General features: G+C 41.7%; 1 protein-coding gene across 1 annotated transcript in view; it reads left to right on the top strand.

The window, feature by feature from the left end:
• LOC131217365 (V-type proton ATPase catalytic subunit A-like) overlaps window positions 1-15,855 on the top strand; it is a 31,630-nt gene extending 15,775 nt beyond the window's left edge. The window contains exons 14-20 of the mRNA XM_058212280.1: window positions 4,201-4,395; window positions 4,528-4,614; window positions 4,964-5,068; window positions 6,467-6,564; window positions 6,776-6,854; window positions 13,205-13,293; window positions 15,402-15,855. Of these exons, the coding sequence (XP_058068263.1) occupies window positions 4,201-4,395; window positions 4,528-4,614; window positions 4,964-5,068; window positions 6,467-6,564; window positions 6,776-6,854; window positions 13,205-13,293; window positions 15,402-15,516 (768 nt within the window). The 3' untranslated portion in view covers window positions 15,517-15,855. The remainder of the gene's footprint in view (window positions 1-4,200; window positions 4,396-4,527; window positions 4,615-4,963; window positions 5,069-6,466; window positions 6,565-6,775; window positions 6,855-13,204; window positions 13,294-15,401) is intronic.
• The last annotated feature ends 492 nt before the right edge of the window (window positions 15,856-16,347 follow it).

The raw sequence follows: 16,347 nt of genomic DNA, 5'->3' as shown, positions 1-16,347 counted from the left end.
AGGAGGCTTTTCTATACACGAAGGAAGCCCAAGGTAGGTGGACGGGAATGATCCAGCCTTGCACCTGAACATACTCGCAAAGAAAGCTACTTCTTCCTTGGATATACCCACTCCTAGTAGTTCACTCTTTGAAAAATTTATTCTCAGCCCCGAAACTACTTTGAAACATATCAAAATCAATCGCAAATTCTCCACCAAATTTTCATCTACCTTATAAAGCAATAATGTATCATCTGCATATTGAAGATGCAACAACTGAAAATCGGAGTTGTCAATAGAAAAACCTCTCTAGCTTTTCCTCCACCCCTTTGTCGATCATCCCCTGCTCATAGCTTCCATTACAACCATGAAGATATAAGGGGACAAGGGATATCCTTGTCTCAAACCTCTAGAGTAAGAGAAGAAGCCGTTTGGCGAGTCATTTACCAACATCGAAAACTTCGCTGACGCTACACATGCATAGATCCATGCCCGCCATTTCTCCCCACAACCCAAATGACATAGCATGTAGTCCAGGAAGTGCCAATCAACGTGATCGTACGTCTTTTCGATGTCCAACTTATAAACCACTCCTTTTTCTTTCCTCCTATGGCATACATCTATGCTTTCATGTGCCACTAGCACGCTATCCGCAATCTGCCTCCCTGCTACAAATGCCCCTTGACACTTTGATATTTGCTTATTTGAATCTGGATGCCAAGATCTTCGCTAAAATTTTATACGACCCACCCAAAAGACTTATAGGCGTATAATCTGATAAGCTTTCCGCTCCCTCATTTTTTGGAATCAATGCAATAAGCGTAGCGCTTAACTCTGGAAATAACTTAACTGCAAGAAAGAACTCTTAATAAAACCAATCACGTCCCCTTTCATGACTTCCCAGAACTTCTGATAGAACAAAATTGGAAAGCTATCTGAACCGGGCGTTTTTCACTTCCTAATTCGGAAATCGCCTTCATGATTTCTTCTTTTGAAAAGGCTTTCTCTAAATTTTCCGCTACCTCCATTGGAATCACATCAAATTGTAGATTATCTAACTTCGGCTGGATCCATTCCTTTGTAATAATTTCTTGTAGAAATTTACTATTTCTGCGCAAACATTGGCCTTCCCTTCTAATCATTTCCCTTCAACCACCATTGACTCTATTTTATTAACTCTTGTTCTTGCACTAGTCAGATTGTGAAAGAACTTAGTATTTTTGTCGCCCACTTTAAGCCAAATGGCCCTTGACTGCTGCCTCCATTTTATCTCGTCCTTTCTCAACCTAGCATGGTACTTTGCTGTGTGAACCTCCCTCCATGCTCGTTCTTCCTCTGTCAACTCACTATTTTCTTCCTTGTCTAGTTCCTGAATTGTATTTAGGATGACTTTTTTCCACACATTGATTGTACTCTTTAGAAGCTTCAACTTCTGAAATAGGTTAAAGCCAGCTCCTCCCTGGTCCGAGAAGGACCTCCACCATTCTTTAATTAATGCCATAAATCCCTTCACCTCTAGCCAAAACTCGAACTTGAATGGCCTCAACCCCTAGTCCTCCTCATCCGCTTCTAATAAAATAGGGCAATGATCAGATATCAGTCTTGGCAAACCCCTTTGAAGCAGCAACGTGTACTTGTCCAGCAGCTCGGGTGATAGAAGAAATTTGTCTAACTTAGATTGAATAGGTTGAGACTGCCTAGTTGACCACATAAACTTAACCACTCCCATCGTTAAGTCAATCAATTCATTTTTTGAGAACCAGCTTGAAAAGTATCGCATACTTTGATTAATTCTTCACCCATTTGACTTTTCATATGGGAACCCAACGACATTAAAGTCGCCCCCCACACACAGGGATATGCCCACTTCCTGCGCAAACATCTAGCTCATCCCAAAACATTTGCCTCGTCTTGGTTTATTTGGACCACAAACCACCGTCAACGACCATTTATAGCCAGTAGAGATATTTGTTAGTAACAAAGATAAAGAAAACCAACCCTTAAAACAATCCTCCATACTCCAAATTTGAGAGTTCCAAACTACTAAAATTCCCACTGAAGACCCCTCGACATCAATCGATTCCGAGGCCTTACGTTTTCCTCCCCATAGTGAGTCCACCACGTGTCTCTCAATCCCTTGCAATTTAGTATCTTGAAACACAACCAATTGTCCTCTATATTTTCGACACTGGTCCCTTATTTGAAGCCTTTTTTAGGACACCCTAGTCGAACATTTCAGGAAACTATCTTCATTAGTAACTGTCTCTACCCATCTTCCCCTCAGAATCCTACTGTCGAGGGCCCTCATTCAGGCCATTTCCTTCTTCAGCGACCACAACCTCCTTGTCTGACTGCATGTGGCCCTTTTTTTTCTTTTCTTTTCCCAATAATTTATTATCTCCTTACCTTGACAGATTTGTTCAGCTTGGAGATCATCCCACCATGGTAATGCGTGGTCAGAAAACTTCATATCTACCAACTTCACCTTCCAATTATCTGCGACTTTCTTGTACTCGAACACATTTTCCACCTTAGCCAGCCAATTGATGAAGTTGTCAACATGCAACCGACCATGGAATTTTGGAATTTCTACCTTAATTCCGGGCTATCTGTCGCATTCCAACCATCAAAGGATTCAATCATTGGTGTCTTCATAAATTGGGGCCGCCCATTGTTGGTTAGGACCTTGGTGGGGGCCTCCCCCTACATGTCCATGTGCTCCAACTTTGGTCTTCGACTTCCCTCCATGCCAGAGCTCTCCCACTTGATCAGTGAGATTGCCTACTGTATGCGTGAGTGTACGGATCAATTGGGTTACTTGTACAAACTCTTACTGTGACACCCATTTCGAAGCCATTAGAGGATGATATAGAGTTGAAAAATCCTCAAAGACAACCCACTCTGATACCAAAATGGTACAATCTGGTTATCGAGTCCATGTGATCTTGATACCTAAATTGCAAAATGATAAAAAAAAGAAAAAAAAAAAGAAAGAAAAAGAAAAGTACACTCACAAGAACAATGGAGTAGGGAAGGAGAGAACTTTATTGATATCAACATTCTTCTCTTACAAAAGCTTAAAGAAAACTCACACTTAGAAAAATATTTGAATGCCTAACTCTTACACCACCACCCCCTTTATAGATCCTAATTCCTAAATGAATCTTTAATTAAAATACCCCGAACTAAGAGATCAATTTTGAATCAATCAAATCTTCCCTAATATGGTAAAATCCTAATAATAAAAAGCAAACATGGAAAGTAATTATATCTCTAAAACTAGCTCATATCTTTAATCATATCAATTACATTTCCTTTACATCTTTAATCACATTTAAAAATCAACTTTCCATATCTCCCAAAAATAATAAATTATAATAATTGATTTAGGCCCCCCAAATATATAAATAATCAACCAAAAAATCAGGGCCTATGGGTCTACATCTTGTTGGGCCATACAATGAGTTGATCCCTAAAGTGGGCCAAGATGGGCCTAGGTGGGCCATGGCCCTGCATCAGCACCATCCATGATATTTTTAACACTAAAGATATTGTTGTTGAATATCATGAGTCATGACCATGGTGTACCATAACAGCCGTTACCGGGCTGTAAATGCCGTTACGTAAATGTAATGGTAACAACTGTTACACGTTACGGGGTCATAACATATGCAACGGCCATAACAGAAAAAATGGCCCGTAATGGCCGTTACAACACCCGTAATGGCCCATTATGTCCCCCGCAGAGGCCATAGTCCATTACGCAATCAGTACAGTTTTTTTGAGGTTTTTTTTTTTTTTCTTTTCAATACAAAAAAGGAGCCCGTAAAGGTTGTTACGGGGGGGTAACGGCCGTTACAACCTGTATTGTAAAGGTTATGATGGTGACTGTTACGGCAACTGTTACTGTTACGGAATACCTTGATCATGACTGAAGTGGGATTAAGAAGTAGCGCTTTTGTATGTATTTTTCTAATTTCTTCTGTGCTTATCAGGATCTGATTTATGGATAGTTGTTTTATGGAAACGTTTGATGACTTCTCTTCTGTGCTTATCAGGTTCTGATTTATGGATAGTTGTTTTATGGAAATGTTTGATGACTTCTCTTCTGTGCTTACCAGTATACGATTTATGGATAGTTGTTTGATGACTTCTTCAATCTATGCTCAAAATGGATGCCTTCTGCACTTGTTGATGGTTAAAACATGATTTCTTATTCAGGCTGAAATGCCAGCAGACAGTGGCTATCCAGCCTACCTCGCAGCACGTTTGGCCTCCTTCTATGAACGAGCTGGTAAAGTAAAATGTCTAGGTAGCCCAGATCGTACTGGTAGTGTAACAATAGTTGGTGCTGTATCTCCTCCTGGAGGAGATTTCTCAGACCCTGTTACATCTGCAACCCTTGGTATTGTTCAGGTAATAATGATCTTCTTTCACATTGCTCTTTTATCTTCTATCCAAAGACATTCTATTAGCCATGATATGGAGCCTGTTGATGCTTTTTCTCAAGTTATAGGTTGGCCTTGTACTTAATTGCTCATTTTGCAGGTCTTTTGGGGTCTGGATAAGAAACTTGCTCAGAGGAAACATTTTCCATCTGTAAATTGGCTTATTTCTTATTCAAAGTACTCAAAGGTCTGTATACCATATTCTGAATATTGCATAATGTACACTACGTCCAATTCTATTTTTAAGGTAGCATTTGGGTGTACAATGTACCACCAAATCATGGCTGGTGATGCACTTGGTGTTTGGGTTAGTGAATAAAAACGAACTGCATTCTGGGTGCTGGCATGTACCTGCCCATGGCTGAGAGAGACCTGAAGTGCTCATTTTCATCTCAACCATGACTTGACACAAGTGCTGCATCCTGTTCACATTCGGGACTGCAAACACCCAAAAATACCCTAATGCTTTATGTTTTATACAATGTTATTGGTTGGATTTCTTGTTTATTTCTCATGTAGAATGTCTTGCATTACAGGCCTTGGAGTCTTTCTACGATCAATTTGATCAAGATTTCATTGACATCCGGACAAAAGCTCGTGAGATTCTGCAAAGAGAAGATGATCTGAATGAAATTGTCCAAGTATGCATTTGTTCTCTCTCTGAAATTTCTCTTATGACTGGATAGCCTTTTGACCATCTCCTTTAGCATTTGAATTTCCTCATTGTTATTTGTGTGATGTTTGAGTTAGGGAATTTTACAAAAAAAAAACTACCCCATTAATTTAAGTAATTATCATTAGAGTACCTTCCAATTGGGGTTGGCCGTATGAACAAAGGGTCGCAGCTCAGGTGGGCCCCATAATGTTGTTTATGTGAAATCCACTCCGACAACCAGGTGCATCTCCCCATGTTAGGCCGAGGGCCCAAAAATCAGCCCCATCCATGATTCAGTTTGACCATATGATTGGAAACAGTGTAGACGGAAACTCTCACCCTCTAAACTGTTTTCCTTGGTTTTGCCCACTTGAATCACATATGGGTCTAATGTTTGGGCCCCAGGCCTAAATTTTGGTTTGGCATCTAATGGTTGGAGTGAATTTCATATAATCATCTTGGTGGGATCTGTAAAAATCAAGGGTGGATGTCTCTCTTCTAATTGTTTCCTTTCGTGTGGCTCACTTGAATCACAGGTTAGTCTGATATTTTGGCCCTGGGCCTGACATGGGATTAGCCTAACATGGGATTACACATCTAACGGTTAGAGTGGATTTCACAATCGCATCATGGTGATCCATGAAAAAAAATCAAGGGTAGCGTCCCTCTGGCAACTTTTAAAAAACATAGATTTAAGGGGAATTTTACTGGACACGCACCTTAGTTTTTGACCTGTACACTTTTGTGTATGTGAAATTCACTCTGACATTAGATGTGTAATCCCACATTAGGCCCAGGGCAAAAAAATCAGGCTGACTTGTGATTCAAGTGGGCCACACCAAAGGAAACAGTTGGGAGAGACGTTCACCCTCGATTTTTACAGGGCCCACAGCGATGATTATGAATTCCACTCCAGCTATTAGATGCCACACCAAAATTTAGGCAAGGGGCCCAAACATCAGGCTTATCTGTGATTCAGGTGGGCCACACCAAGTGAAATACTTTGGAGGTGACGGTTGCCATGTACACTATTTCGAATGTGTAGTCCACTTGAATCACAGATGGGACTGATTGTTGGGCCCTAGGGTGACTCACCTAGTAGTCGGGGTGGATTTCACATAAACATCATGGTGGGGCCTACCCTAGCTGCTGACCCCTTTCCTTGCACAGCTAACCCCAACTTCCGTTAAGAAATACAACAAAAAGTTACTCCGATGATAATCACTTAAATTAATGGGTAGCTTATTGAAAACCCTATTGAAAAAGGTACCAGAATGTAAAGTCTATACTAGGTGGGTAGTTTTTTGTTAAATTCCCTTTTTGAGTTATGCAGATTGCTTCCAAATGATGAATGCATGATCGTTGAAGGTTCTCTTTAATGCAGCTTGTTGGTAAAGATGCTTTGGCAGAAACTGATAAAATTGTCCTGGAGACGGCAAAGCTTCTGAGAGAGGATTATCTTGCTCAGAATGCATTTACTCCGTAAGCATCAATAACTATTTCATCACGTGTTGATCATTTCTACCCTTGGTTATAGTGTTCTATGCATTTCTCTGATATGTATGTCTTTTGCATGGTTATGCATTTCTCTGCTATGTATGTCTTTTGCATGGTTATGCATTTCTCTGATATGTATGTCTTTTGCATGGTTATGAATTTCTCTGATATGTTGTCTTTTGCATGGTTGGTACAGATATGATAAGTTCTGTCCATTCTACAAGTCTGTTTGGATGATGCGCAATATTATCCATTTCAACACTCTGGCAAATCAGGTAATGCAGTTTATTTGACCTAGTGTCAACATTTCTTGACAGATTTCAGTTTGAGCAAGGCTGAGTGTGAGAGGTGAGCTTGACTGAATCAATATATAAATATGTGATACTTGTTAATCAGCCAAGTAAATCAATTTGTATCGAACGGAGCCTATCGAGTTGGAAACATCCAAACCTACCCTAGTTGATAGTTACACACCTCTTCTTCTTTTGGTAAGACAATGGTACTTGAAAGAACGGGTAAGGATGGGTGTCGATAGTGGCTCTGTGATGCAAGACAATTAACCACTTGCTCTAAAAGCTCGAACTGATAGAGCATGGCGAATCAATCCCTTTATCTCATAGCCCAGGCTCCTCATCCCATGGGTTAACCTCAGCCGAACCCCTCTCATGGGCCCCACATCACATGGGATCAGCCTCACACGAACCACTTACCTCTCACGGGTGGGGCCTGCCTCACATGGGATGCCCACCTCGAGTGTGCCCCTGCATCCCACAGGCAACCTCACTTGAGCCCGGTGTGAAAATGCCCCTATATTAATCACCCCCGGTGAGGAGTCTCGAACACGAGACCTTCTGCTCTGATACTACTTTGATGTAGGACAATTAACCACTTGCTCTAAAAGCTCGAACTGATAGAGCATTGCGAATCAATCCCTTTATCTTATAGCCCGGGCCCTACATCCCATGGGTTAGGACCTCTGTCAAACCCTCCTTGCGGGCCCCACATCACATGGGTTCCGCCTCACACGAGCCACTCCTCTCATGAGTGGTGCCTGCCTCACACAAGCCACCCACCTCACACGGGCTGCTTACCCCGAGTGTGCCCCTACATCCCACAGGCAACCCCACTCGAGCCTGGTGTGAAAATGCCCTTGCATTACTCTCTCTCCACTTTTTCTTCTTTGCTTCTTTCTAGCATGAATTAGAAGCTACTTGCCTTTGTCATATCTTCTCCTCCTCAAAACAAAGCCGTCTCTTTAATCCTGTACAAACCTGAAACACCTGTTCGCCAAGGCCCAAAGTTCTTTTTTTCTGAATTGCATATGGAACTTTTTCCACTATCATTATCAATCATTCAAAAACTCAAATCATTGAGCTTTTGATGATTAGGTGACTAATAATAATCATCATCATCATCATCATCATCATCATCATCATCTAAGCCTTATCCCAATTAATTGAGTTTGGTACCCGAATCTTGTTCTTCCATTCCACTCTATCTAGGGCCATACTTTCAGTTAAACCACAGGTCATTAAGTCTTTTCTTACTACCTCCATCCATGCCCTAACCAAACCATGTAAGTCTACATTCCCTCATCTTATGACCTATTAGTGCTGCTCCTAAATTCCCTCAAATGCATTCATGTATAATTCCTCATTTTGCCACTCATCCATTTCAACATCCTCATTGCATCTACACATTATATGAACATGTTGTTCCGTAGTTGCCCAACATTTAGTCCCTTAAAGCATGGCTGGTCTTGTATCCATCCTGTAAATTTCCCTTTCAGTTTGAGCGCTACACAACGATCCCATAAAATTCCCAAGGTACATCTACATTTCTTTCACCCAGCTTGAATTCTAGGGGCAACATCCTTAATTCTCTCCACTCTCATGAATTAATACACCTTGCCTCTTTGGATATACGAAAGGGGTAATCTAGGGCGACATTAATATGACACAATATCCAAATTTCCAGATTAGGGATGAGTGACTCTTGGACAAATGGCTAACTCCCCTTTGCGGGTTGAACTGATTCATCACCAAGGACGGCAAGTGTCGTTGAAGAAAGACCAAATGGTTGGAACAATTTGAGCTAAGATTCACCACTTTTGATAGATCGTCCAACCGAGCGGGTGAGTTGAAATGGGATAACATGATGTTATCTAGGTGTTGAGGTCTGAAAAGTCACACTTTCTAAGTTGTTGAAAATTGGACAACATGTGTGGCCCTTGTTCGAGACAGTGAACGGAGGGGCAAACGGTTTTCGATTGAGATGATTTCTAAGTCATCAAAAAGATCGAGTCTACGTTCACCGAAATTTCGTTTCCTTGTAATCCAAGTTATAATAAGGGAGATCTGCCCCAAACAACGAAGATATATGCTGTTGATTAAACTGTTAAAAGTGAGGACGCCTCAACTGTATTGCAGGCTCCATTTAGTGGACTAAACGATGCCCGATCGACTCGATTCCAAGCTGTATCGTAGCCTTTCAAGTCAGCTTTCTGACGAGTACAAGATCGTCTCGATCTAATCCTTAATAAGGAAGATGTGACTATTGTTCCCAAGACCGCTCTGTGTAAAGGAAAACAGGATGTGCCGGTTAAGTAAGGTAGATGATGTGGCATGCCACGTAGCAAGTATTGCTTACTTGAATACAGCTGTCACCCAGCTATCAGCAAATGCATGTGGACCAATGAATGAATGCCACGTGAAGAATTTCCCTCCCATTCTCTATAAATAGGAAAAGCTCTTCCCATTTCTAAAATGCTCCAACAACACAACCAAATTGACACTCTCTCTCTCTCTCTCTCTCTCTCTCTCTCTCCCCCCCCCCCCACTCTTAATTCTCTTTCATTTCTCCTCATCATAGATCTTGACCATTTGATTTTGTTGATGTGGTTTTGGGATAAATATGCTTCAGGATCGCATTTATCATCAATGATTCATAGACCTTTAGGTGGTGATTTGACATGGTACCATCAATCATTTTAATGCTGATTGTGAAGTTGGTCTTGTATCGTGCCTAAAAGTATCTTGCGCACACAAGGTGTTCAACAAAATGCTTCACTCAACTTCACATGGAATCTCTTTACAAATGGTCGATCTTTCCTTCTCAGTTCATCTTCTCTTCCTTTATTAGGCCCCGTTGTTTTTTTTTTTTTGAAAGATAACGATTATATTAGAAAGAAAAAACAAAAAACAGCTACAAGAAAAGAGATCCGCTGGGGTAGCAGATCGAATTAAACTCCTAGGAAAATTAACTCGCTATCCTTCAGGGCGTCAACATGAGTGGCCCATTCAATCAAAGCTCTCTTAGCCTTCGACGAAACATAATCTGCAGAATTAACAGTGTCCCTGAAGCATCTGTTATTCCATTCTTCCCAGACTAACCACCATACCGCAAGGATAGCCATCCTCCAGAGCTTCGTTTTGTCTTTACCGATATGCACTCCATGCCCCACCTGCAACAGGCCCCGTTGTTTGTTGTGAGTGTAGTTCACTCACATTGTGTTGCACGTGAAGCACATGCTATTGTGTGTGTTCTCTCTAGTGTTGCACGTGATGCACACTTATTTATTGTGCAAGTTTCACTTGTTTGTGAGAGAATTTGCATGCGGATCACAAGTTCGTGACTCAATGTTTGTCAGGTTTAGTTATGGCTGTGTACTTGAAGAGAATGTTCAACGGATGAATAAAGTTCAAGCTACAATCTATATCTTGCCATGTTGTGTTTGAGGGGGAGCAATGATCCATGCTCATAATCACTATCTTCTTTGTATGTAATCCAAGCTAGGCATGATCGATATACATGCTCTAACTTGAGGGAGAGTGTGGAAATGTGTAATTTTGTGTGTGCGTGTATATGGTTGTCATGTACTTTGCGTGTATATGATTGTCATGTACTCTTGTGCAACACTGTAACATTTCCTTCAAGTGCGTGTTTATGGTTGTCATGTACTTTGCGTGTATATGGCTGTCATGTACTCTTGTGCAACATTGTAACATTTCCTTCAAGGTAGAGTCTGTGTGTGTGTGTGTGTGAAACAAGAGCACACACGTACAAGAAGTCAATGAGACTATATCAGGTGGAGTCCTCAAGATGCAATCGAAAGGGCGCAATTGATGCAGGATGCAAGACCTATAAAAGAGAATCAAACCATAACAAAAGAGATTTATCTAGTTCGGCGATTTTCCTATTGGGGAATCTTCCTACTCTACGGAGAAAGTTAGAACTTTTATTATTATAATGGTATCAAGAGATACAAATATGTTTATTGGCTATGTAGCCCTCGTAGAATGATTACATTCGAGCCAATAGTCTAAGCTCTGCGGCCTTCTCATATGATGAAATGTCAAAGTATGCTAATGCATGTGAATATGTGATGCATATGGAAAATATGTATATCAATATCGAGATTAGTGATATTAATAGCAATTAGGCTAATTCATTAGCCATAGGTTAAACAAATTGGCCACGGGCCATGGACAGTGTAAATGGGCGTAAGCATGTCAATGGGCAGAATGCCAATGAGATGGGTTGCAGTCATAGAACGGGCCATTTATGTGATACGGGGGCATCTTGGTGTGATTCCAAGGATGCACCGTATCTCCACGCTAGGGTGGGGTGGCCCACAAGGTGGGGTCTGTGAGATGCAGAATGGCCATGAGGTGGGGCCCATTGTGAGACCATGTGATTCGGGGACTTGTGCGAAGCAGGGGTTGCCCACGGGGAGGCCTCTCTTGGGTTTGCCTGGGAGGGCTTGCATATAGGGATAAACCGGTCATTCCACATTAGCTTTGGAGCTTTTGGTGCAGTGGTCGATTGCCCACTATCAAAATGGTATCAGAGCGTGAGTCCAGTGTTCAAGTCTCCTCACCAGCGTGGGTGGATGGCGGGGTGGCCAACGAGGTGGGGTCTGTGATATGCGGAATGGTCGCGAGGTAGGGCCAACTATGGGACCGTGTGATTCGGGTAGTGGATGTGGCCGCTGGTAGTTGGTCCCTTATGTGATCTTAGATCTAGACCATCTCATATTTGGATCTAGATTTGAGATGAGAAGGAGAGAAATGATAAAAAGATAGAGAGAGAGAGAGAGAGAGAGAGAGAGAGAGAGAGAGAGAGAGAGAGAGAGAGAGAAGTAAATGGAAAGAAAATGACAATTCGGTTGTGTCATTGGAGTTCTTTTGAAATGGGGAGAGCCTCTCATATTTATAGAGAATGAAAAGATGAAGCCTCTCCTATTTATAGAGAATGAGAAGAAGAGTCGACATGTGACTTTTATTCATTGGATCACATATGTATTTCCTGACAGTTGGGTGACAGTTGTATCCAACTAAAAACACTTGCCATGTGGCACGTCATGTCGTCCACCCTACTTAACTGGCACATCCTGTTTTCCTCTACATGCAGTGGTTTTGAGAAAATGGTCATGTCTTCCTTGTTAGTGGTCGGATCAGAGCAATCTTGTATTCAAGCTTGGAATCAAGTCGATCGGACATCGTTTGGTCCACCAAATAGGGCCCGTGACACAATTGAGGCGTCCTCACTCTTAGCAATCTGATCAATAGTTTACATCTTCATTATTCGGGTTGAATCTCCCTTGTTATAACTCGGATTGCGGTGAAATGAGATTTGGGCGAATCTCCCTTGTCATAACTCAACAACTTAGAAAATGTGACTTTTCACACATTAACACCAGGCAAATGGAATTCATTATGTAGTAGGGGCTTTGTGAGTGAAGGAAAGGAAATGAGAGTGAGTTCAGTGCATAATGTAACGATCGTTGCCTAAGCACTTACACACCTCGGAGTCTAGGTTTCCAGTTCCAGGTTCAGATCCTATAGTCGCAGAACCCATTTCAGATCCAAATCAAGTGAGTAAACATACTATAATCACCATGGGGATACACATCTACGGGCAGGCCCTCTCTATCTCTATACTGACAAATGATTGGGACTTTTGGTGAGAAATAGTAACTCCCATATCCACTAACACACTCGCATACTAAAAAGCAATCTTACTGTCGATGATAACAATGTCATCACCTAATATAGCATGGGCCTGAAACCAGCGATCGGTATAAAGCCACTCCGCTGCCAACCGCATGACCATATGATGTGATAGTGTGAACAAAGGCCAAGAAGAGTAGTATCTGAGAGGTTGCCCAGCTACAAAGCAGATAGCTGCCAGCTTTTTGACAGCCAGGGGTAAGACTGAGAAAGTTTGATACCCATGTAGTCTGGACAATGGAACTCGCCAAGATAGGTTCAAAGAACATGGACATTCTTGCCGTTAACAATGCCCAAGGTATCAAAAGTGATCATTTTGGAAAACTTCTTGGTCAGCAATCGTTACCAATTCCCTGTTTTCCTCATGAAAGGATCAGTTGACTGAAACTCATAAATCCGTATATTGGTTTCTGAGACGATGTTGAATTTTCAAATTCTGGTTTAACCTATTCTGAGATGTATGAGGACATTTCCCACCATTTCTGAGTGTTGCCAGTTTTCAAGAAATCACAAGTTTGCTTAGAATGAAAACTGTGATCTTTATTCATAGTAGAGCACGGACACTATATAGATCATCAGTTTTGCACAAATTGAAATTCTCCTTTGATTTGCAGGCAGTGGAAAGAGGAGCAGGTTTAGATGGCCATAAGATAACATACAGTGTTATCAAGCAACGACTTGGTGACCTCTTCTACCGTTTAGTGTGAGTGATCATTTCTCCTTGCATATTCTCTCTTTTCATCGTTTCGTCTGTGTTTTGCTTTCAATTTGTTGAGTACAGAGAAAGCACAACTGTCGAATAAGTAACCTTATCTTTCATTTTAACCTCTCTTCTTTTCTTTTTCTTTTTTCGCTCAAAATGACAAACATGTTCTGAAATGTATTTGATATTGAACTGACTAAGGTTTAAAGTATCTGCTGAAACCAGTATGTACCAGTTTCAGCCCTGAATGTTACATCCCACCTGTACACAATAGTTGGAGGTGACTTGGGCCAAATCGTTCCTGACTTGCCCTAACCGGGTTGACTCGGATGAGTCAGAACAGTCTGGAACAGGACACTCCTGTACAACTCACTGAGACTTCGTAGATGATAGTTGTGTGGCTCCCACCCATTTTACCTATCCAAAATCCATTCTGTCCTACAAGTGTGCCCCTCAATGATTGTCTTTTAGCCCAAAAATCAGGCTAAGAAAAATACTCAGGTGGTCCAGAACAGTGGAAAAATGGGGGAGGACTCCCACAATATGAAAAGTAGAGAATGTGCATGGTGTTTATCTACCCATCCAACCCATTAATAAGGTGCGGCCAACCAAAATGAATTGATGCCCGAAAAATCAGCCTGATCCAAAATTCAAGTGAGCCACACCACTTTGAATTTTGAGGTCTAGGGCATGTTTTTACATTTTTTTTTTTCTTTGCTGTGGCCCACCTGAATTTGGATTAGCCTGATTTTTAGATTTCGTATCTTCGTAGTGTGGCACCGCCGAATGCTGATGCACGGTTTGGATGCCACAGACAAATCAACATTGGCCCAGAAACATCTCTATATGCTGGCATCTACATGTGCTGCCTGCGTGTATCAGTAGCAGGTGAAGAGTGGGGGCAGTTACCTAATAATCTACTCAGAAATTGTACACGTGACATACATCAACTCAAAACTAAATTGTGGAACCCACCTTTTGCTGATTCAGTCCCAAAATCAGATTGGTTGAACAATGCTACCCTCTGTTTCATGGACACTTTTTTTTGTTGAAATATGGCCATTGAACCACGGTGGTGACTCATCCTTGTTACATGTGGAGCTCACATACAACCATCTGAACCATCTAAAATGTGGGATATGTGGATGGAGCATATCTCAAAGATCACCAGTGATCGGGGGTGTACATCGAGTCGAACCAAGTCGATCTGGCCTCAGCTCGACTCGGCTCGGCCACTAGCTGACCTCAGCTCAAACTTGGCTCAGCTCGGCTCGGTCCTCGAGCCTGACTGGTCAGCTCGGCTCGGTTCGGTTAGCAGCTCGGGCTGAGTTAGAGTCAAGATTGGGCCGAGTTCGCCATCGAGGCATTTTCACAAACACCTGGATTACACCTTCAAAATCTTACTGTATTTGAGATGGCAGCAATGGTTTTACAGGTATTTTATCAAACACCTTGTAAGCAACATAAAAATCAAGAAAAAAAGGGTGTTGGTTTCATATACATACCTTCCTTGCCACCAGCCACACTTCTTTGAGTCATTTCATCAAACACTAGGTGAGCAACATCAATATCAAAGTAGCCAAGTCACCGAACTGGTTCGATCCGAGTTCGATTCGAGCTGGGTTCGATCCGAGTCAAGTCGAGCTGGGGCCAGCTCGAACTCGGGTCAAACTCATTTTCGAGCTCAAAAAATCAGCTCGACTCGGCTCAAACTCAGCTTCGAACTGAGTCGAATCGAGCTTTTTCGAGTCAAGTCGAGCGAGCTAACCGAGCTAGCTCGGTTTGCGTACACCCCTACCAGTGATCAAGAAATTCTAACCATCTGATATCGATGGAAGGTACCCAAGATTGGGGGGCATATGCTGTGTATCGGTCAATGCGGCTGATATGCATCAATTTCAGTGGTGACTGATACGGCACACCAAAACTGATTTTTAATCCTTGATATTGACTTCCATGCTTATATTTGTAATTTTTCAAAATGAATCTTATAGCGTACATTTCTCATTATGCTTATACACAATCATTCATTTGAGAACAATGGGATGGTTGTTTCTTAACACTGGTATTCTATTAAAAGGGTAAATTGTAATTTTATGAAATTGCAGGTCCCAGAAATTCGAGGATCCTGCAGAAGGGGAGGCAGCTTTGGTCGGGAAATTCAGTAAACTATATGAAGACCTCAACACTGGTTTCCGCAACCTCGAGGATGAAATACGGTAAAAAATAATAATATCAGGACACACATATCAGCTCTCTGCTTTCCTGTTTTTTGTAGTATTCGTGAATCACATAGGTTGAGTGCGGCCCTTCATGCTATTGTGTCTGTTTGGTCTGCCTTCATTTGGTCGCCTCTCCTCCTTAATTTCATATTCCAGTTATTTAGTTATAAAAATAATGTCTTCGAGTTAGTAGCTTTTATAATCACAATTCATTCTGGTTTTTTTTTTCATGTATCTGTACCTGTCTAAAAACGGAGATCATACCTGATACATATTACTGACTGGTTGTCCATGTAAGGCTTGTAATCTGTAATTCTGTTATTGCTATTGATTTTGTCAACTCCTTGGATCACAATAGGGTGGGCCATCCACATGTAGATGCATTAGGTTAATACCCTTGTCCTGCTTAAGGGCGTGTTTGGCTGCACCAAATTTCATGAAATACCCTGAATTTTGCACCAAATTAGACTAATTAATCATGAAACTTCATGGTATTTGGTGCAACCAAACACACCCTTGAGCTCCCAACTACCTGAGGAGGGCATTCTAGTCATTGTCCGTCTGTTGTTTTCTAGACCTAAGAATTTAGGGGTGCCATCGGATGGATGTCCCTAGAAAGATGGGCAAACAGCAGCACGATAACTGCTTTGCTGAAACCAAGATCCTTTTCATTTGAGTCGGTCATTTAGGGGTAGAAACGGCACAGAAAAGTGTTATGTTGCATAATGCAGTTTCTGTTCTTCTTGTATCGCTCCCGAGAGCACAGCCCAATGAATGAAACCACTTTCACCGGCCAGGACATTGGTTCCACAGCTAGTTTGGGTCATCGAGT

This window comes from Magnolia sinica, chromosome 10, assembly GCF_029962835.1.
Source record: "Magnolia sinica isolate HGM2019 chromosome 10, MsV1, whole genome shotgun sequence".
In the NCBI taxonomy this organism is placed as follows: domain Eukaryota; kingdom Viridiplantae; phylum Streptophyta; class Magnoliopsida; order Magnoliales; family Magnoliaceae; genus Magnolia; species Magnolia sinica.
Note: the sequence above shows the minus strand (reverse complement) of the source record. Positions and strands in the feature narration are given on the sequence as shown.